The sequence below is a fragment of the Phaseolus vulgaris genome, chromosome 8 (assembly GCF_051622355.1).
Source record: "Phaseolus vulgaris cultivar YP4 chromosome 8, ASM5162235v1, whole genome shotgun sequence".
Lineage (NCBI taxonomy): Eukaryota > Viridiplantae > Streptophyta > Magnoliopsida > Fabales > Fabaceae > Phaseolus > Phaseolus vulgaris.
The window spans coordinates 32233930-32256372 of NC_143505.1; the positions used below are offsets into that span (position 1 = coordinate 32233930).

General features: G+C 45.4%; 1 protein-coding gene across 1 annotated transcript; it reads right to left on the reverse strand.

Annotated features, from left to right (window-relative positions):
* Positions 1-15150: 15150 nt before the first annotated feature.
* Positions 15151-15615, reverse strand: LOC150025557 (uncharacterized). The gene has a single exon (XM_090294097.1). The coding sequence runs from the start codon at positions 15613-15615 to the stop codon at positions 15151-15153; it is 465 nt and encodes a 154-aa protein (XP_090150223.1).
* Between the last annotated feature and the right edge of the window lie 6828 nt (positions 15616-22443).

Consider the following 22443-nt stretch of genomic DNA (forward strand, 5'->3'; position numbering starts at 1 on the left):
CATCAATGAGGAGAAAGAAGATGTTGAACATGATGAAACAATCAGCCTACTCACAAAAAGGTTCAGCCGATTCCTAAAGAAGAAAAGTAGAGATAGGAACCAACAAAAAAGAAGGTATCCTAAACCGAATGAATCCAATTCCTCTAACTACACTTGCTTTAGTTGTGGTAAAACAGGGCATATCAAGATGGACTGTCCAAACAATCAATCAAAGGACAAATTAGCCAGCAAGAAGGTTGAAAGCAGCAAGGGGAGAAAAGCTTACATCTCTTGGGAAGAGAATGAAGTGTCTTCAACAAGTAGCTCTTCAACTAAAAGTGAGGAAACCAATTTGTTCTTCATGATGAAAGATGAAGGATCAATCTCTGATGCGGTGAGTGAATTCTCTATGGAATCTGACAATTATGATCAATTGCTTGTTGCTTTTAAAGAAACACATGATGAGGCAAATAGATTGGCTGTAATATGTAGTAAGTTACAAAAGGTAAATAATGTGCTTGCATCTAAAGTAAAATCACTTGAGGAAGAACTGCATAAGGATAAAACTGATCTTGTAAGTCTTGAATTAACATGCTTTCATGCTTCTATTAAAACCTGTGAAAACTGTAAAAAGTTGGAAAAACAAGTGGAGTATTTGCTGAAAACCCTATCTAATTTCACTAGGGGAAGAGAGAATCTTGAGTCTCTTATAGGTTCACAGAATGATGTTTTTAACAAAAATGGAATTGGTTATAACCCTGGAAATGTAACCAATGTTAAAAAGCTTTCATGTTTTTTTATTCCATCAAAAATATGTTTTTCATCCTTTAACAATGGCAAAAAGGCATCTCATGTTACTTGCTTTATTGTATGAAATCTGGACATACCTCTAAGTTTTCTTGAAGAGTTGTGTGTGCTGGAATAGTGTTTTTCAGTAAGGTGTGCCATGTTCTTGTAGGGTTCAAGAACAGTGGCTTTGTAATTGTTTTGAATTGTGGTTTAGTGGATTTCACCTTGGATTAGGTGAAGACTGGATGTAGCTCATTTGAGTGAACCAGTATAATTGTTTTGTGTTCATTCTCTCTTAATCCTTGCACTCAATAACTGCTGAATAAACTGATCTGTCAAGAAATAAATCTATTCAATTGTGTTTGAATCTGTTCTTTCTAGGTACGTTTATACTGTTCTTGTTGTTTTGGAAAACCTTCTGAAGAACTTTTGTGTAAATCTATATGAGCTGTGAAACATAATTGAAATCCGTGTTCTATGAAAGTTAATTCAATCTGTTAATTGGTTTAAAAACAAGAATTGATTTTGTATTCAAGGGTTGTGATTAACTGTTGTAGCTCTCTGACTTTATCATGTGAAAATCAATTTGTACTTTGTCTGCAGATCATCTAGCTCAACCTTAAAATCAAAAATCACTCAACTGATATAAGCGTCTTAATACATAAGCAGTGTAAAAATAAATTTGTTCATTGTTAAATAAATTGATTTATTTTCTTTATACTGTGCTAAAAACTGAATCTGTGCGAAAGGTTTAAAAGCTCGATTCACCCTCCCTCTTGAACTTTGAAACTATTGAACCCAACAAAGGATAGGTATGGAGAGTGATAGGTGAGGCCTAATCACTTGGTCTAGTGGAAAGTTGAAGATCAAACGTCTATCTTAGGGAGAGTAGGAGACAAGAGTGTAATTGGCACAAATTTGGCAGCAATTCACTCATTGATTAATCTTCAATTACATGGAAGCCCTCTTATTTATAGTGTTTAGAGGGCTGAAAATTCAAATGAAAGTGGAGGGAAATTCAAATGAGAAGCATTTGAATTTGGCGCCAATTCTTAGTCACAAGGGAAGTGTGACTTGGTTTCTTTCTTTGGCACCTCCTAAATCTACACCTACACCTTCTTTTTATTTGACATGGAAGGTGTGACTTATCTTTATACATTTGCACCTCTTATATCTATATCTACACCTCCCTTTATGTTCTACTAAAAACTACTCAAAAGTAATTACAACAAGAGACATCGACTGATGCTTAGTTGGCCCAGATCATCTATGTGTTGGGCTTGAGCTGAAGCTTGAACTTGTATTTGGCCTTGGGCCTCTGCCATCATCCCCTCTCTCTTGAAAATGATTTGTCCTCAAATGCAATGCTTATTCTTCTTCATTAATATGGGGGTTGTGTGTGGCTAGATGGTTTCCATCATCCCCTCCTTCTTGAGAAGATATGTCCTCAAATCCAAATAGCAAGAGTAACAACAAAAAGGAGTACCAACAAGAAAAAAAAAGAACATAGAATTGGATTTCTAAATTTTCTTTTGTAATCCAATTTCCATTGTATTTATTTTGAGTTGTAATTGCATTAAACATTGATTAATTAGTGGAATAATTACGCATTAGACGGTGAGTGTGTCTTCAATGGTTCTAAGTGCCTAGAAGCCTCACCTTAGGAAACGCCTAGTTTACAAGATTTCTAGTTAACATTCTTAATTGTGTTTTGTTAATCGCTTTGCATTTTTCTTGCATAAAATTGTGTTTTTCATTCTTAATTGCGTTTGTTCCTGCCACTTGACTTGTTTCGCCGATTGACTCTAACAACTGCTGTTGCCCTTCAATCTTGCCTGAGAAATGTGCCTTCTTGATCAAGAAACCTCTCACCTGCAAAGACAAAAGGGGTGCCCTAGCGACCGTTTGCACTCCGACGCTCAAGTCAGTATTAGGGAAAGAAGCACCAAGTGTGTATATTAGCTTCAGTCTTAGAAACTGTGTACCTTACTAGGGTTTTTGCACCCTTTATATAAGTTGAAACTAGGGTTTACCTTTGCGTTGTTACCCTCGATTAGGGTTCCTTGGAGAATGTCCTTGCACCACTATTCATAGAATCTTAGCGTATCTGGCACATGACCTTCCCTTAACTGGAGTGCAACGAATGACAGAGTGACCGCCTGGGTACCAACTTGTGCACCTAATCCTAGCGCCATTTGCATCGTGGGTGCCCTAATTATTCACATACCATGCATGCAACTTTCCCTGAAGACCTTAACCCTAATGAGCCTTAACGCCTCCTACAATTGTCCACACGTGCTGCGCCTTCAAGCGTCATACACACCACGTGCATGGATCCCTCGTGACTTAGGCTTCCCACACATCTCTTGTCTTTAACTGTTATCTTAATGAAACTCTAAGGCCCACCTTATGTGGCCCTCTACAACGTCCGGACGACCGATGTCCGATCTTCTTTCCCTACTAGTAGGGTTTGATCTCGATCTCCAACATCGGGGTTTAGGATGTGGATATCAAAGACAAACCAATTCTCTGGTAGGTGAGTCTGGGGCCCACCTCACGTGGCCCCCTTCCATTACCAAGCGTCGGTGCATCATGTCTGAGGTCAGTCTTTGGGTCGATGGCCGAGGACTGGTTGGGACATAAGACCCCAGTCTCGAGTTGTAACTTGTTTCAGTGAAGAGACTATGTGGTCGCGCTGGGCGACCTACGTGGCACTAGGTAACGGGTGTGAATAGTGCACCGAAGTGACATCTTATCATTTCTTCGTTGGTGAACGTACACGCGTCGAGATCAATGGCTGAGCCTTGTTGGCGCTTGAACTTCTTCGTGTACTGTTTAAACATTTTAACCCTTACGCTCTCTCCATTGTTTCATCACCTTTGATTACACAAACCTTCACTTGGCATTTGCGAAAGAACGCTCTCTTCTCTCTCTTCCAAACTTCAAACCCTCGAACCTCATCACCTGAAAGGTACGATTTTTACTTCCTGGTCATTTCGCCATTTGTGATTTTCGTTGTTTGTAACATGCTCATGTCTGCCTGGGATTGTTTATGATTTCCTCATTTCTCTACACATTCATTTCTACTGTACATGTTTCGAGTCTCTGTTTCCTGGGTTTCTCTGATTCTGTCAAGTTGGGCCACTTTCGATCTTCTAAAGTTTCTCTTTTTCTTCTTCTTTTTAGCTTTCCCATCTGAGATGACCAAACGAGTTCCCGAACCGGCTTCTCCCTCGGACTCTAGTTCCACTTCGACTTCGTCTTCGTCCTCTGTTCCACCTTCTTCGCCAGTCCCCCCCCCCCCCCTTCTACCTCGTTCTATAAGTCTCTATATCGTTGGGCATCGATGGACCTTTTAGAGGAAACGTCCACCTTTACTACCCTTAAGAGCATAGCAACCTATAGGAAGAAGCAATCCTGCCATCCATCGCGTGTCTTTGTCCAAGACCACGATAAATATGTGCGGATGGGTGGCTTGTCGCAAGGGGGAGCCAGTGTGTTCCAACGAAGTCTCCGACCCCGAAGGCCGTTTCTGCTTCATTTACTCCACCCTCTTCCGAAGACTGGGGTTTCGGTTACCCTTAACCCCTTTCGAGCGCACGTTGCTGACCGAGGTGAACGTTGCCCCCGCCCAACTACACCCTAACAGTTGGGCGTTTGTGAAGGCCTTTGCCATCCTTTGCTACAGCCTCAGCCTCACACCGTCCGTAGACGTCTTCCTTTATTTCTTTGAGGTCAAAGACCCAGGGAAAAAGTTGTGGGTCAGCTTCAATGGTGTGGCTGGGAGGGTACTCTTAACACTCTTCCAACAATCATACAAGGGGTTCAAGAAGAACATCTTCAAAGTTCGCAGCAATCGGAGGGACCCATCTCTTTTAGATGGGTTTCTTTTATATTGGACCGAGAAACCAAACCTTCAGAGAGCCCAGAGTCTTGAGGATCTTTCCCCTCAAGAGTGAGGTGTATGCGAGCTTCTCTCTGGGCTCTCTGCCCCTTTGAACACTTTGGAGCTACTCAAGCATGAGTTTAGCCCCGAAGATCTCGAAACCTACATTGGTACTCCCTTGTTCTTATGCCTCTTATTTTATCCCATTTTTACCTGCATACTTGTCTTGTTTACTTACTCCTGCATTGACTTATTACTTTTACATAGATATGGGTTTCAACAAAGACAAGAAGAAAAAGTTGGCCGAACTCTTAGCCAAGCAAAGGGCAGCTGCTACTGGGGCGAGCCTTTCGACGCCCCTAGCCCCTTCATCATCGGCTGCGCCTGCTTCCCAACCCACCAATCTGGCCCTTACCGCCTTTGAGCTAAGAGGCGGAGTGGTGATCGAGTCTGATGACGAAGATACGTGCATCGGTCTTGTCTTCAAACGATTGAGGGTGGGCGTGACCGTGGCGCCTTCTGCCTCTGTCTCGACCGGTACCTCGACCTTCATAGATCATCCCCCTAGCGCCTCTTCCCCCCTTCAAGTTGTTGCTCTCGAGGGTGGGGGAGAGAGTGCCCCCGGAAGCCAAGAGACAGACTCCTCCTCGCCACTTCCCTTGCTGCTCTAAAAGAAACTCAGTCGTTTCCAAAACCAAGAGGTGGAGGGCTTAGGCGACAATCTCCTTCAGGAGCGAGTGGACGAGGTTCTTGGGGACCTCCTGTTTTCCTCCAACCTTGCGCTTAACAAAACCCAAGAGTCCGAAGACCTTAAGGTTAGTGATGGCAAATTCATGGAGCTCTTCTCGGAATCATGATCAAGGGTGCGGAAGCTATGGATTGAAATGTGCAAGATCCTCCTAGGAGCTATGGTGATCTTGAAGGTGCATGATGTGTATGGAAAGAGGGAGGTTCGGCCAGCCCTATGGTAGGTGATCAAGATGAAGATTAGATCCTACAAACTAGGGAAAAGCAATGTATGGCACAATGTTGGCAGCATAACATTACTCTCATTAATCTTGAAAATACAAGAGCTAGGCATCTCCCTTTATAGGCTAAGGAGGCCGTAATTCCTAAGCTAATTCCACATGAAATGTGAGCAAAATTAAATATAAATGTGAGGCACATGGGCACATGGAGCACATGGGTGCACATGGGTTCACATGGCTACCAAAACCGTCCCTTGATTAGTGAAGGCTTCTAGAAACCTTTGCTAATCAAGGTTAACTCCTCCTTAATTCTAATGTGCAGAAAAATAAACATTTGTCCACATGGTTATGCTATTTACACCCCAATTAAAGCTAAACTACACTTGTTGGGCCTTCACGGAATTTGTGCTAGTAAGCCACTCTCCCATTCATAGCTTTGATCCAAGTCTTCTTGTCCTAGACGCTCTTAGCTTGTCTTAGACGCCCCTAGCTTGGTCTTCTTGTCCTAGACGCTCCTAGCTTGGTCCTAGACGCTCCTAGCTTGATCTTGGACGTTCTTGACTTGGCTCTTGCTTTTCATGAAAGGTTGTGCTTGGCCCTCTTCCATCAGTTAGGGTGGCAAAGCTCGAGGAGGACTTGGCCACCAAGACCGAAATCTTTACCAATCGCGAAACTGCCTTGTATCTGGAGCTGGCAAGCCTTCGCCAATCTGAGAAAGTCGCCAAAAAGGCCCTCCAAGACAAGGGCCTAAAGGCGGTCGAACTAGAAGTGAGGATCTTGCCTCTACGTACTCCTGCGGTTGAGGTTGAAGATCTCGTGGCCGAACTGAAGGGAAAGGTGGCTAATCTGAAAGAGAGGGGCACGCAACATGAGATCCTTCTGGGGAGGGTTAAAGGCGAGTTGGCTGAGAAAACTGAGTCCTTGGCTGGGGCGATTGAATCCTTTAGAAGGACAGAAGAGGAGCTTACTAACGATGCCGCTGAGGCTTACGGTGAGGGGTTTCAAGACGCCGTCGCTCAGTTTGCCTGTGCACATCCTGAGGTGGATCTTACCCTCTTTGGTGAGTCCAAATGCGTTATGGACGGCCAGATCATGGCACTAGAATGACTCCCTTTGTAATTCTGTTTTTGTCGACAACCAAACTTTCTTGTATATATACTTTATAAGTATTTATTCCTTTTAATTGTTGCCTCCATTCGCTTTGCTCTCCATACAGCGCCTCCGGTTTCAGTTCGCCCTTTAGGTAGCACGTTCACCTCGTATGCTTGTTCGACCTTGGAGTTAATACGCAAGAGGGGACGTATGGCTCCCCCCCTCCCCACCTTTGATGTTTCTACCCCAAGTGAACGACACTTTCTCAATTTCACCCTTGTTGTATAAAGTCGGGGGATAGCTGATCTCGCCCTTGCTACAAAAGTCAAGGGATGAAACTTCGGTACTCGAACCATACTTCCTTTTCCCTTGGTGTGCTTACGCGGGAGGGGTTTATTGGGGAGGCCAAACTACCTCTGTTCTCTGCGTATCACTTCAAGGAAAGAGGATCCTTTAGTTTTAGCGAACCATACTATTCTTCGCCTAGGTGAACTTACACGAGAAGGGCTTATTGGGAAGACCAAACTACCTCTGCTTCTCCGTCCATCACTTCAAGAGAAGTGGTTCCTTTATTTCGGCAAACCATACTATTCTCGGGCTTGGTGAACTTACGCAAGAAGGAGGTCCACTCGGGGGACCATACTACTTCCGCTCTTGACTTATCACTACAAAGGAGAGGTTCGTCTATTTCAGTGAACCATACTATTCTCGGGCTTGGTGAACTTACGCAAAAGGGAGGTCCACTCGGGGGACCATACTACTTCCGCTCTTGACTTATCACTACAAGGGAGAAGTTTGTTTAATTGCAATGCACATTTAGCTGAATAAATTTTATTCGGGTGACCTCGTTAAAAAACCCTCTCCAGGGAAAAAGAGTGTCCCCTTAATCATGTACAAATGCAAGATTTAACTAAAATAAAACTTCAGGTTGGTCGCGTTCCAAGTGTGAGGCATTGCGCCGCCTTCTCTCGAGCCTGTATGCTCCATTCCCAAGGGCCTCCGTTATTCTGAAAGGACCGGTCCACTTGGGAGATAACTTGTTTTCTAACTGGTACGGGTGGGCCTTCCTTATCACCAGGTCGACGACCTGGAACTGCCGAGGCCTCAGCTTGGAGCTGTACTTGTACTCCACCATCCTTTTCAAAGCTTCAGCTTTAATCCTTGCTTCTTCCCTCACTTCATCCAGTAGGTCCAAGTTCACCTTTCTTTCCTCGTTCGACTCCTCGACCACGAAGTTCTGGAAACATGGTGAGTTCTCCTGGATTTCTACTGGATCATAGCGTCTGAACCATACACAAAGCTGAATGGTGTTTCCTTGGTCGTGGACTGAGGGGTAGTGTGGTAGGCCCACACGATTCTAGGAACTTCTTCTGCCCAGTTCCCTTTGGCTTTGTCCAGCCTTCTTTTCAGACCTCTAAGCAGAACTTGGTTGGCCGACTTGACCTGTTCGTTCGTCTAGGGGTGTTCTACTGATGCAAATACCAGCTTTATCCCTAGCTCTGTACGTAGCTTGCCCAATTGCTGGCTTGCAAACTAGGTGCTGTTATCGGATACCAACCTCTTCGGGATTCCGAAGCGGCACACTATGTTTAGCCACACAAAGTGCTGGATTTTATGGGTCGTGATCTGGGCCACTAGTTGGACCTCGATCCACTTCGTGAAATATTCTATGGCAACTGTACCGACCAATCCCTGGGTGTTGACTAACCACCGATAACGTTGGTGCCACGTAAGCGGGTCCCACGAGCAGCGTGGGCCAGTACCTCGCAAAGCACGTGCACCAAGGAGCCGAGAGTGGTCAGATATCAGTCACCAGGATGTACCGACTTGCCACTAAATAGTGTGGAGAGGTCGGGCATCAGAGATCCAAACGATTGAGATGGGCCACGAGAAGTGGATCCCAGATCACACACCAATTATCAGTAAGGGAGAAGCCTAGATCACGAGTGCCCATGCATGTAGAGTGGACGACGCATTCAGGCTGACACAAAGTATAAATTCCAGTGGAAGGATATGGCCAGCAAGGTTCGCGATCAGGGGTGAGCTGCATGCATGGCACGTGAACAGCTAGGGCACTCTCAGAGGCAGGTGATCCTAGAGATCAGGTGCACGAGGAGGCATCCAGGTGGTCATCCCATCAGAGGTTGCAGTCCAGTTAGGGAGCCCACGCGCTAGGTTATCCTAAGAGTAAGGTAACAATAGTGTTGGGTCCGCCCATCAGAAAGACCCATTTCAGGTAAACAGGAAACCCTAGTTTTCAGTCTATAAATAGTAAGTTAACAAACTTGGCCAGGGGAGAATCCTCTTACGGCGTTACACACACACAAGAGCAAGAGTATACAGTTTTTGGTGTTTCCTAGTCCTAGTACTGACTTGAGCGTCGGAGTGCAAACGGCCGCTAGGGCGCCCATTGTCTTTGTGTTTCAGGTGTTCATCACAGGGACAACGTACGCGAACGCAAGGACTCTGGTAGTGAGTGTGACGTAGACGTAAGAAGGCATTTCGAGTCAACCAGCAGGAACATTTGACGCCCACCGTGGGGCACGGTATAAAACACTGTCCCACCAGCAAGAACCAGGAAGGTCCAAGAGATGAGAAGTACGTCACTCATCCAGAACCACTCCAAGACCTTCGCCAAGATAAAGCGCTGCGCGGTGGCCCACATTATGGCGGAGGAAGAACTTAGTGAAAAGCGCACGTGCGTGGTCCCCACGCAACCACACGCGGCAGGTCGCCCTCAAGCCCTAAGGGTCCACGAGGCGACGACAGAGATGAAGGCCCCCGTGAACCAGCAGCCTTATCAAAGGCCTAATATGAGAGGCGTGGGAGAGATAACGTGTCGCCAAGGCACGACTTCATAGTAGAGCTGAAAGACCTCATCGCTATCCCAAACATAGCAGAGAGACTAAAGGTGCCTCCCAAGACTGACAAGAAGCTCGGGCCCAACAAGAACGTATGGTGTGAGTTCCACCAAGCATACGGCCACCCCATGCGCAATTGATTAGCATTGGGACATCAGCTAGATTTGCTGGTGAAGAATGGTCTCCTAAGAGGTTACCTGCAAGAAAAACAGGGGACCGAGGACGCGGCGGCAACAAGGGCCAGCCTGGGCACGAAGTCCCCGTTCATGGTGAGGTCCACACCATCACAGAAGGGTTCTCAGGTGGAGGCTGTACCGCTTCTCAGCGAAGAAGATACGCGCGAACAGTGATGTCGGTAGAAGCACAGAGAACCGACGACGCCTTCGACGTAGACCTAGTCTTTACTAAGGCCGACCTAGAGGACGTTGTCCCCCATGACAACGATCCAGTGGTGATCTCAGCGGTAACCGCGGGAAGGAAGGTGCACCGCGTTCCAGTAGACCAGGGAAGGTCGGCAGACGTAATGTTCTGGACGACTTTCAACAAATTACAACTATCCCCCGACATGCTAAGGCCCTATGGCGGCTGTCTTTACGGTTTCGCAAGACACCAGGTAGAGGTGCGGGGATACTTGGAGTTGAGGACCACCTTCACAGATGGTACCGCATCACGAATAGAGAGCATCAGGTACCTTTTCGTTAACGCCTTCTCTACTTATAACATGTTGTTGGGCAGACCAATGCTGAATAGGTTAGGGACGGTGCCGTCGACAAGGCACATGAAGATGAAGTTACCGGACTTGACAGGGAAGGTGATTACCATCAATTCAGATCAGAAGGAGGCTAAGCGATGCTACGAGAATAGCCTCAAAGCAAGGCGAGGGGTATCTATGGTCACTAATGGACCACCGTACATTGAGAGAATCCCCCTGCCCAAGATCAGTCGCTCTATACCCGACGAGGCCATAGCAGAAATCGCTCGCATGACCAAATTTGATCCGTTTGGCAACCCTGGGGAAAGAGAGATTGGAGAGAGAATGTCCAACTTAAGAAACGTTCCCAGTCAAATGGTGCATGCCCTGGTTGAGAAGACCATGGAGTCTGGAACCGGGATAACCAGTGATGATCGACTAGGCGATCGGTTCGGTCCCCGAACAAAAAGGTTTTTGTATGGAGAGTGATAGGTGAGGCCAAATCACTTGGTCTAGTGGAAAGTTGAAGATCAAACGTCTATCCTAGGGAGGGTAGGACACAAGAGTGTAATTGGCACAAATTTGGCAGCAATTCACTCATTGATTAATCTTTAATTACATGAGCCAAGCCCTCTTATTTATAGTTTTTAGAGGGCTGAAAATTCAAATGAAAGTGGAGGGAAATTCAAATGAGAAGCATTTGAATTTGGCACTAATTCCTAGTCACAAGGGAAGTGTGACTTGGTTTCTTTCTTTGGCACCTCATAAATCTAGACCTACACCTTTTTATGTCACATGGAAGGTGTGACTTATCTTTATACATTTGCATCTCTTATATCTTAATCTACACCTCCTTTTATGTTGTATTAAAAACTACTCAAAAGTAATTACAACAACAGACATCCAATGATGCTTAGTTGGCCCAAATCTTCTATATGTTGGGCTTGAGCTTAAGCTTTGAACTTGTATTTGGGCTTGGGCTTGGGCCTCTGCCATTATAACTGCTCGCCCGTGGTGACCTACGTGTTTAGTGGGTGATGGGATATGCACAGTCCATCGAAGTGACATTTCACCATACTCCTTAACCAACGTACACGTGGCCAGATCCACGGTTGGGAAGCGTTGCCGCTTGTGCTTTCCCTTATATGTTAACCTTGTTAACCTTTCAATTTTAAGCTCCCTTCATTGTTTCATTCCCTCTTCGCATATTTCTTCGACCACTTCTTCTTTTGAACACTCTGTTTTCTTTCCCCAAATACCTTGTCCCCTCTAAGCATAATCACTTAAAGGTACATTTTTTATCCTCTAACTGCCTTCGCCTTATCATTTCGATGCTCTTAATCTGCTTATAACTGTGTTAGGACTGTTTATATTTCTTGCACCTTCGATCATTGTTCTCTGCCTTTTTGCTTATTTGCTCTTGTTTTTTCTAAAATGCACACATTTCCTCTTCTGAGTGTTGCCTTTGTTTTTCTTCTCTGTTTTAGCTTTCCTTTGTAAAATGGATCAAACAACCCCAAACCCTCCCACCCCTGACTACAAAACCCTGTACCCCTGGGCTCCCAGTAACCTCTTAGAGGAAACCTCTGAGTTTACCACCCATGAGAGTATAGTATTATATAGAAAGAGTGAGAGTTGCCACAAATCTGGTGTGATGAGGGTTGTGCCTTGTAAGGTAAACGAACCCGTCTGCTGTGATGAGTCATTGGACTCGGAGGGACCATTCTGCTCTATCTACTCCACCATCTTCAAGAAACTCTCCCTTGACCTACCTTTTGCCATCTTCGAGCGAGCTCTTCTTACCGAGATCAACGTTCTCCATGCCCAACTACACCCCAACAACTGGACATTCGTTAGGACTTTCTCCATTTTGTGCCACCACTTCGGCCATCTGCCATCAGTGGATGTATTCCTTTACTTTTTCGAAGCCAAGAGCCCAGGTAAAAAGCTGTGGGTGAGCTTCAATGGGGTTGCTGGGAAAGTATTATTGACCCTCTTCCAGTAATCGTACAAGGGCTTTAAGGGAAAGTTCTTCAAAATCCGCTGCAACAACAATGATCCAATCCTTTTGGATGGGTTTCCATTGTACTGGACACGGAAACCTGGGCTCAAGAAACCCAGAAGCCTTGAAGGCTTACCTCCACGGGAACGAGAGGTGTGGAACTTCCTCTCCAACCTCCAAGTAGTGTTTAGCTCTGTCGAGCTTATTAAACACGAGTACTACCCTACAACCCTTAAGGCTTACATCGGTATCCCCTTCCCCTTACTCTTGTTAGTGTTTCCTTGCCTGTATGTGTTTCTTGCTTAAATTCTTATGTACCTTCCCCTGTTATGCAGGCATGGTGCTAGACGCTGAGAAGAGGAGACACCAAGCTGTCGTGGCTGTGCAGAAGAAAACTGCTCCAGGCCCCTCTGCTCCTGGCCCTTCTACTAAGGATAAGAGGCTCAAACAGGTAGCTCAAGTTGTTGAAGTTGTTCCCTTTGAGGACAACGAGACCTACTCGGGTCTTGTCTTTAAAAGGAAACGCAAGGCTGACGCCGCTATTCCTGTGCCATCAGATTCGAATGGTTGAGCCCCTTCTTACAGAGAATGCCCTCCCAGCGCCTCCTCCCCTTGCGATGTCGCAGTGCATTAAGGCAGAAAGGAAAGTGTTTCGGAAGAAGATCAGTGGGACTCCTCTGCCGACCTGTCCTCCTTCCTCAAAAATGTGTTGCACTCCACCCGAACTAAAGAGAGGCTGGAGAACTTGGAGGAGGACCCTCTGCTAGAGCACGTGTCAAGGCAACTAGGGGAAACCCTAGTTGGGACCAACCTTTTTCTTACCAGTAGGGACGAGGAGATGGCTCAGCTGAAGGAGGAGTAGGCCAAGCTGAAATAGGAGATGGTTCACAAGGATGATCTCTTTCAACAGACCAAGGATGAGCTCTGATGGAAGAGTGCCTTAATCCTTTGGACAATTGTTGGTGGAGTTTGTCGAAACTCATTGGATGCACACGGTCAAGGCTCTCCTAGAAGATGATGGATGCCTTGGAGGTGCAGGTTAGGTATGGAATGTGAGTCGTGAGGCCATCTCACTTTGGTAGAATGAAAGTTTGAAGATCAATTGTCTAACCAAGAGAGGTAGGAGAAGACAAGTAGTGAGATTGGCACAAAATTGGCAGCAATTCACTATTAGATTAATCTTACAATTACATGAGTCAAGCCCTCTTATTTATAGTGTTTAGAAGGCTGAAAATTCAAATGAAAGTGGAGGGAAATTCAAATGAGAAGCATTTGAATTTGGCGCTAATTTCCTAGTCACAAGGGAAGTGTGACTTGGTTTCTTTCTTTGACACCTCCCAAATCTACACCTACACCTTCCTTTTATGTCATATGGAAGGTGCGACTTATCTTTATACATTTTCACCTCTTACATCTATATCTACACCTCCCTTTATGTTCTACTTTAAAAAACTACTCAAAAGTAATTACAAAAATGAGACATCCAATGATGCTTAGTTGGCCCAGATCTTCTATGTGTTGGGCTTGAGCTGAAGCTTGAACTTGTATTTGGACTTGGGCTTGGTCTTCTTCTATCATGGGCTTGGGCATCTGCCATCAAGCTCACTAACGATGTCGCCGATTCCTAGGCAGCGGGTTTTGAGGATGCCATGGCCCAGGTTGCCAACGTGCATCCTGGGTGGACCTTTCTCAAATTGGTTTGAACAAGACCATTGCCGATGGGCAACTTGTGGATGCTAAATAGCGCTGGTGACTTTCCCCATCGTTGTCTTCATTTTGTAATTCAATGAACATCTAATTTATGTTGTATGTACCTTTATGTCTGAAAACCTTTCTTTTCTAACCTGACCCCTCTATGTACGAGTACCTTCTTTAACATTGTGTTTGTCTTCAGCTAACTTGTTTGTTTTGGAACGATTCTACCAACTAACAATGTGTCAATGATCGTCCCTACCTAAGTAGCACGATCCTTTACGAACTCGCTTCCGCATTTGGTGTCTCTTGCCTTTCTCGACCATGGTATTCTCACCCAAAGGGGGAATTTCACCAGGAACTTAACCTTTTTTTACCTTAACACATAGAGGCAGAGGAGACGTTTGCTCGAAACTTTACTGGTCTCGCCCTTGGTGTATAAAGGCAAGGGAGATGACTACCTGTTGTTCTCGACCTTGGCGTATAAGGGCAAGGGAGATGTTTACCTGCTTGGAACCATACTATTCTAGACCTTCGCATATAAAGGCAAGGGAGAGGTTCACTTACTGTTCCCGACCCTGGTGTATAAAGGCAAGGGAGATGTCTTACTTGGAAACATACTATTCTCGACCTTGGCGTATAAAGGCAAGGGAGATGTCTTACTTGGAACCATATTGTTCTCAACCTTGGCATATAAAGGCAAGGGAGAGGTTCACTTATTGTTCTCGACCTTAGCGTATAAAGGCAAGGGAGAGGTTCACTTACTATTCTCGACCTTGGCATATAAAGGCAATGGAGAGGTTCACTTACAGTTCTCCCTTGGCATATAAAGGCAAGGGAGATGTCTTACTTGGAACCATACTATTCTCGACCTTGGTGTATAAAGGCAAGGGAGAGGTTCACTTACTATTCTCGACCTTGACGTATAAAGGAAAGGGAGATGTCTACTTGCTTTACTGTACAACACATTGTAAACATATTTTTCAACTAACTTTTTATTGGGTGACCTCATTAAAAAATCCTGATAAGGGAAAAAGAGTGTTCCCTTAACTATGTACAATGATATAACTAACTGAAATAAAATAAAGGTTGGCTCCATTCCATGTTCAGGGAATTGTCCCACCTTCCAAGGTCTCGAGTTTGTATGCTCCGTTCCCAAGCGCCTCTATCACACGGAATGGGCCAATCCACTAGAGAGACAACTTAATCTCCAACTGGTAGGGGTGAGCTTTTCGCATCACCAAGTCGGCGACCTGGAACTGCCAAGGTTTCAACATGGACTTGTGCTTGTACTCCACCCTTCTCTTCAAGACTTCGGCCTTGATGCGTGCTTCCTCCCTGACTTCGTCCAGACGGTCTAGGATCACCCTTATTTCCTCGTTAGACTTCTCAGCCAAGAAGTTTTGGAAACAAGGTGAACTTTCCTGGATTTCAACAAGAATCATGGCGTCTGAACCATACACCAGGCTAAAAGGCATCTCCTTGGTGGTTGACTGGGGAGTGGTGTGGTAGGCCAACACAATACTGGGGACCTCATCCGCCCAACTTCCTTTGGCTTTTTCCAACCTTCTTTTTAGCCCCCTAAGCAAGACTCGGTTGGCGGATTCGACCTGCCCATTCGACTGGGGGTGCTCGACTGATGCGAACACCAGCATGATATCGAGCTCCGTGTATAGTTTGCCTAATTGCTGACTTGCAAACTAGGTTCCATTGTCAGACACTAAATGTTTTGGGATTCTAAAGCGGAAAATTATGTTCTTCCACACAAAGTGTTGAACTTTGTGAGCTGTGATTTGTGCAACGGGTTTGGCCTCTACACACTTGGTGAAGTACTCAATGGCGACCACGAGGTACTTCATCTGACGAACTGCTAGAGGAAATGGTCCCAGGATGTCAATCCCCCAGGTGTGAAAAGGCCATGGGCTATGGATCGATCGTAATTCCTCCGAGGGTGCATGATGTCAGTCGGCATGTCGTTGGCACTACTTGCATCGTTGTGCGTACTTCATGCAGTTCTCCCATATGGTCGGCCAGTAGTACCCCGCCCGAATGGCTTTTTACAAGAGAGCTCGACCACCGATGTGACTTTCACATATACCTTTATGGAGCTCCTCCATGATACACATGCACTGCTATCCACTCACACAAGATAGGATAAGGTGAGCGTAGCCATGTCTAAACACATTCCCATCAACCAGGGTATACTTACTTGCGTTTTTCTTAACGACCCTGGCCTCCGCTGGCTCCAGCTGGAGCAACCCATCAGCCAAGTAGCGTCTATAGGGTGTCATCCAGGTTTCACCTTCGGCTTCCCCATCATCGACTAGGCAAACGTGCAATGACTTTTCTCTTCATAAGTCGTATGCACTTATCCTGGGTGCCCTCATCGTTTCCTGAGTCAACGACCAGTGACCGCTTTTTTCACCCTCTGAGATGCTTACCTACTGGACCTCTACTGTGCAGCCTGTGGTGGTTCTGGGTGTCTTCAAGGTTTCCTGTATAACTGTCCTCTGCCTGCCCCCTGCCTGCCCCCTGCCTGAGCTGGCGAGCTTTGCCAACAAGTCAGCTCGTGCATTCTGCTATATGGGAACGTGCACCAGCTCGAACACCACAAAAACTTCTTTCAAGAGCCTGACATACTGATGGAAGAAGTGCCTTCATGTGTGACGAAACTTGAATGATGGTGGCGAAAGCATATGAAAGAGGCATGCAAGGATCTCCTAAGAGGGGTGGTGTCCTTGAAGGTGCATGAGATGTATGGTGAGTGATAGGTGAAGCCTAATCACTTGGAGGGTGAAGAATGAAGATCAAACGTCTATCCTAGGGAGAGTAGGAGACAAGAGTGTAATTGACACAAATTTGGCAGCAATTCATTCATATGATTAATCTTACCATTACATGAGCCAAGCCCTCTTATTTATAGTGTTTAGAGGGCTGAAAATTCAAATGAAAGTGGAGGGAAATTCAAATGAGAAGCATTTTAATTTGGCGCCAATTTCCTAGTCACAAGGGAAGTGTGTCTTGGTTTCTTTCTTTGGCACCTATTAAATCTACACCTACACCTTCTTTTTATGTCACATGGAAGGTGTGACTTATCTTTATACATTTGCACCTCTTATATCTATATCTACACCTCCCTTTATGTTCTACTACTCAAAAGTAATTACAAAAAGAGACATCCAATGATGCTTAGTTGGCCCAGATCTTCTATGTGTTGGGCTTGAGCTGAAGCTTGAACTTGTATTTGGACTTGGGCTTGGGCTTCTTCTATCATGGTCTTAGGCCTCTACCATCACATACTTCAAGTATACGGCCATTTGAGGGTCCTTGGCCTAGTACTCACCCGTAACCTTCCCCTTTATCAATAGGGAGTTGTACCGACTGGTCCTCGTTTATGGACTCAGAGGCTGACCTTGGACATCGCGCACCGGTACTTGGCAATAGGAGGGTGCCACGCGAAGTGGGACCTAGACGCATACCCGGAAGTCGGTCAGTCTTTGAGATTGCTACCCTAAGCCTGATGTCGGAGATCGATATCGGACCTCACCAGTAGAGGGAGAAGATCGGACATCGGCCGTCAGGATGAAGTGAAAGCCCCGTAAGGTGGGCCCTAGAATTTCGTTAAGATAACAGTTAAAGACAAGAGATGTATGGGAAGCCTGAGGCACGAGGGATCCATGCATGTGGGATGTATGACAAATGAAGGTGCATCATTATGGGTAATTCTAGAAGGCGTAAGGGCCTAGTAGAATTAGGGTTTCTAGGGAAGTTGCATGCATGAACGTGGATACTTAGGGCACCCGCAAAACAGATGGTGTTGGATATTAGGTGCACCAAGTTGGGACCTAGGCGGCCACTCTGATGATTCGTTGCACTCCAGTTAAAGGAAGTTCATGTGCTAGATACGCTAAGATTACACAATAGCGGCATAGGGATACTTCCCAAGGAACCCTAGATAGTGGTAACATAACAGAGGTAAACCCTAGTTTCAACCTATATAAAGGGAGCTAAGAACCCTAGTAAGGTACGCAACTTTTGAGACTAAAGTTATTTGATACACTTTATGTTCTTTGCCCTAATACTGACTTGAGCATCGGAGTGCAAACGGTCGCTAAGGCGCCCCTTTGTCTTTGCAGGTGAGAAGTTTCTTGACGGAGAAGGTACAATTCTCAGGCAAGGATAGAAGGGCCAAAGCAACCGTTGAAGACGACCGACGAGGTGAGTCAACCGGACAGAACATTTGGCACTCTGGAAGTAGTGGTGAAGCCTTCGTGCTGCAAAGACTATTGCTATAGTCACCTTTTCGATGGTCTGATAACGCACCTCAGGCCCTTGCAAAACATTATTGATGAAGTATATGGGTCTTTGCACGTGGTCTTGCTCCTGGATGTTGACTGAACTGATCGCCCGCTCCGTAATGGCAAAGTATAGATGGAGCGAAGTACCTGGCAGCGGCTTGCACAACACTGGGGGACTGGCCAGGTATTCTTTCAGCTTGAGGAATGATTCTTCACACTTGCTTGTCCACACGAACCTGTTGTTCCTCTTCAAGCACTGGAAATAAGGATGCACCCTATCCCCTCTTGCCGAAACAAACTAAGACAGGGCGACCATTCGTTCTGTCAATTGTCGCACCTCTTTCACCGAGATCGGGCTCCTCATAGCTATAATCGTTGCACACTTCTCAGGTTTAGCCTCTATTCTCCGCTCGGTGAGTAAGAACCCTAAAAACTTCCCTGCCTCTACCCCAAACACACACTTTTCGGGGTTCAGCTTCAACCTGTACTTGGCTATTGTTCTGTATAACTCCTCTAGGTCGGAAACGTGCTGGTCCTTCACGTGGGAGGTGACTACCATGTCGTCCACATATGCCTGAACGTTCCACCCTATCATAGGGGCGAGTACCCTGTCCATCAACCTCTGATAGGTCGCGCCAACGTTCTTGAGCCCAAAGGGCATCACCTTGTAGAAGTAACTAGAGAGTTTCTTCATGAACCTCATCTTGCACTCATCTCTGGGATGCATCCGGATCTGGTTGTACCCGAAGAAGGCACCTAGAAAACTAAGAAGCTTGCAAACTGACGCGTTGTCCACTAAGGCGTCGATGCTAGGCAACGGATATAAGTCTTTTGGGCTGGCTTTGTTTAGGTCTGTGAAGTTAACGCACATCCTCCACTTCCCATTGGCCTTCTTGACCAACACTATGTTGGCTAACCACTCAGGATATTGGATCTCCCTTATGTGACCAGCCTCCAACAGCTTCTGGGTCTCCTGCCTGATGAGCAGCAGCCTTTTATCGTTAAACTTTCTATGCCTCTGGCATACAGGTCGAACCTGCGGATCCATGGTAAGATGATGCTACAAGAAATCGAGGTCGATGTCAAGCATGTTTGAGCCAAACCACAAGAAGGCATCCAGATGACGTGCTATCACCTCGGCGATCTGGTCTTGCGCTTCCGGACATAGGGACCTGCCGAGTCTGAACTTCTTCCCCCCGATCTCCCTCTCCATTACCTTCCCTGCAGGCTCGGGTCACCTTTCCCAGGCCATCTCGGCTCGGGCAACCCCTTCTCCCCTTTGAGGTTGGCTGGTGACGGTGCACACCCCTCTCTCTAGGCTATTCTTTTGGCACTTCTTCGCTACCTTCTGGTCGGATTTGATGGTAATCACAGTTCCCTCAAGGGAGGGCAGCTATATCTTGATATGCCTCGTTGAGGCCACTACTCCTATCATGTTTAGGGCAGGTCTGCCGAAATGGATGTTGTAAGTTGAAGGAGCGTTCACAAAGAGATACCTTATATTAACGGTGAGGGATGCAGTGCCATCTGTGAAGGTCATCCTCAGCTCCACATGTCCTTTTACCTCCACTTGGTCCCCAGCGAAACCATATAGGCAGCCGTCGTAAGGTCTCAACTGGTCAGGCGACAGCTACAACTTATTGAAAGTCAACCAGAACATCATATCTGTTGAGTTCCCCTGATCGACAAGGACTCGGTGCACTCTTCTCCCTATCATCACCACTGAGATCACCACTGGGTCGTTATCATGTGGGACCACGTCTCGTAGATCGACCTTCGTGAAGAAAAGGTCGGGCTCTAAGGACTGGTCAGGGTCCCTTGCTTGTACTGCCATTACATCTCTAGCATCTTTCGCTGGGAGGTGGTACATCCTCCTCCCGAAAAACCCCCAAAGATTGTATTGACCTCCCCATGGACTGGTATCTCATGGCCCTGATCCCCTGTTGGCGCTACTGACATCGAGGCCCCTTGTTGTTCTTCGAGGTACTCCTTTAGAAAACCATTCTTCATCAATTCATCTAACTAGTGTCCTAGTGCTAAGTAGTTGCGCAGCTTGTGGCCGAAGGCTTGGTGGAATTCGCACCAAGTGTCCTTACTTGGCCCCAATCTTCTGTCAGTCCTTGGAGGCGACTTCAGCCTGTCAGCCACGTTGGGGGATAACAATCAGCTCATTGAGGTCTATTCTGAATTTGTGCCTGGTGGGCGCGCCTTCCCTCGTTCATGCCCTGGTCTGATGTTTTGAAGGCTCATACGGCGCCTGCTTAGCCAGGGGATTCTTCTCTGTCGTGGCCTCGTGCACCTTCATGGGTTGACGACAACCAGTTCCTCGAGGTCTTGTCGGTCCAACGCTTCCACGTTTTTTCCGTCACCTCCTCCTCTGGACCGATATGGGCCACAGCTTGGCGTCGGATCTCGCTAAATGTCTTTGGGCGACACCTTATTAGAGAATCACTGAAAGTGAGGAGAACCAAAATGGACAAGGGCCAAAGCATTTAAAGTTCTTCTTATTAGTCTTTGCAAAAGATGAGGCCCAAGCCCAAGCCCAAGACCAAGAAGACCCAAGACCAAGAAGACCCAAGCCCAAGAAGCCCAAGTCCAAACCATGAGAGGCAAGTCCAAGCATTAAATAAAAGAGCATCATTTCAATGACTCTTGTAGGAGGTGTGGATATTAAATAAATAGGTGTGAATGTATTAGAAAGAGTCACATTGTCCATGTGACTTAGTAGGGGGGTGTAGGTGTAGTTTTTAGGAGGTGTCATAGTAGAAAAAGGTCACACCTCCCATGTGACTTGTTTTTGGTGGGAATTTCAAATGAGTTTCATTTGAATTTTCCCACCCATTTTTCAGCACCTCTTAGGCTATAAATAAGGTGCTTGCCTTTGTAAAATTCAGATTGGAATTTTGAAGTAGAGAGACTATACTCAAATTTAGAGAGAAATTGTGAGTTTTGAGTCTTCTTCTTCCTTTGCCTTATCTTGTGTGCAATGGTGAGCTTCAAGTGGCGGCACTCCTTCACTTATCTTGGATCAAGGCTCCAAGTGGCGTGAATTGTTCTTCCAAGTCTCAAATCCAGCAAGTTCTCTTCTATAAGTGCTCCTTCTTCCTTTTCTTCAATTTCCATTCGGTAGTTTTAATTTCTAGTGTTTAACTTGCTTTTCTACCGTTTGAATTTCCGTTTCCAGCTTTGTTTCCAATTGTTCTGTTTGGTGCAGTAGCTTAATCTTTCATTTCTGTCCAGCTTTCATTTCTTGTTCTTCATTATTGTTGTTTGATTCCATTTGACAATATATGGACCTCCATATGAGCTTTGGTTTGGTGCAAAGTCTTGGTGAGTTCTTGAATTAGAACATTGATCCAATTCTAAGTAAAGTGCCATTTCATGACCAACTCAAGTTGCTCCTAAGAATGTCAAAGAATCATGTATTCTTGTTATTGCATTCACATCATGTGGTATCTAGAGCTTAGGTTTTGAGTTGCTTAATTTTTGAGTTGTGCTGCACTTTATTTTCAAGAGCGCTTTAATTCAAGTTGTTTACCATTCTGTTCTTAGGTTGTATTTTAAGTTTCCTTGCTGTTTTTCCTTTTGTGACACCAAGTGTTTGTGAAAAGGATTATGGCACTCATTATTCATATGAGTTTGGCTGCTTTTTGGAACGGCATTCTCCTTCCTTAAGCTGACCTTAAGCTTCCTTTCACTTGTTGTTATATCTTGTGATATGTCTTTTAATTTTGTAATCATGTCAAGTTTTGTCTTAGTCATGTTATTCCATGATTGTCATTACTTCTTGTAGTACTTTTATTGCTTTGATTGTTTCTTGCTTTGGTTTACTTTCTGTTTTTTGAGTTTATTGCTTGATCCTTTGTGCATTTTCAATTTTAGATTTGAGTTCATGCTTGTATCTTCATTCTATACAAGTTCCTTTACACAAATTCCATTATGTCTTTGCTAGTTTATCATACTGTTTTTCATTCCTAAATAGGATAATCTGTTTTCTTACAAACGTGCTACTGTTTTCAATTTACTTCAATTAATTGGCTCACTGGAAATTTGTGAAAATTTTGATTTACATAATTCAAAGTGTTACAAAAGCATAGAAAAAAGAATTACTCAAAAATTCCAAGTACACAAAAAATGATAAATAAAATACGGAAAGTGTACAATACTGCCGAAAAGAATACGGTA

Bases quoted from the DNA above. Each gene is read 5' to 3' on its own strand.
- LOC150025557 (XM_090294097.1), bottom strand. From the start codon at position 15,615: ATGCTGGTGTTCGCATCAGTCGAGCACCCCCAGTCGAATGGGCAGGTC.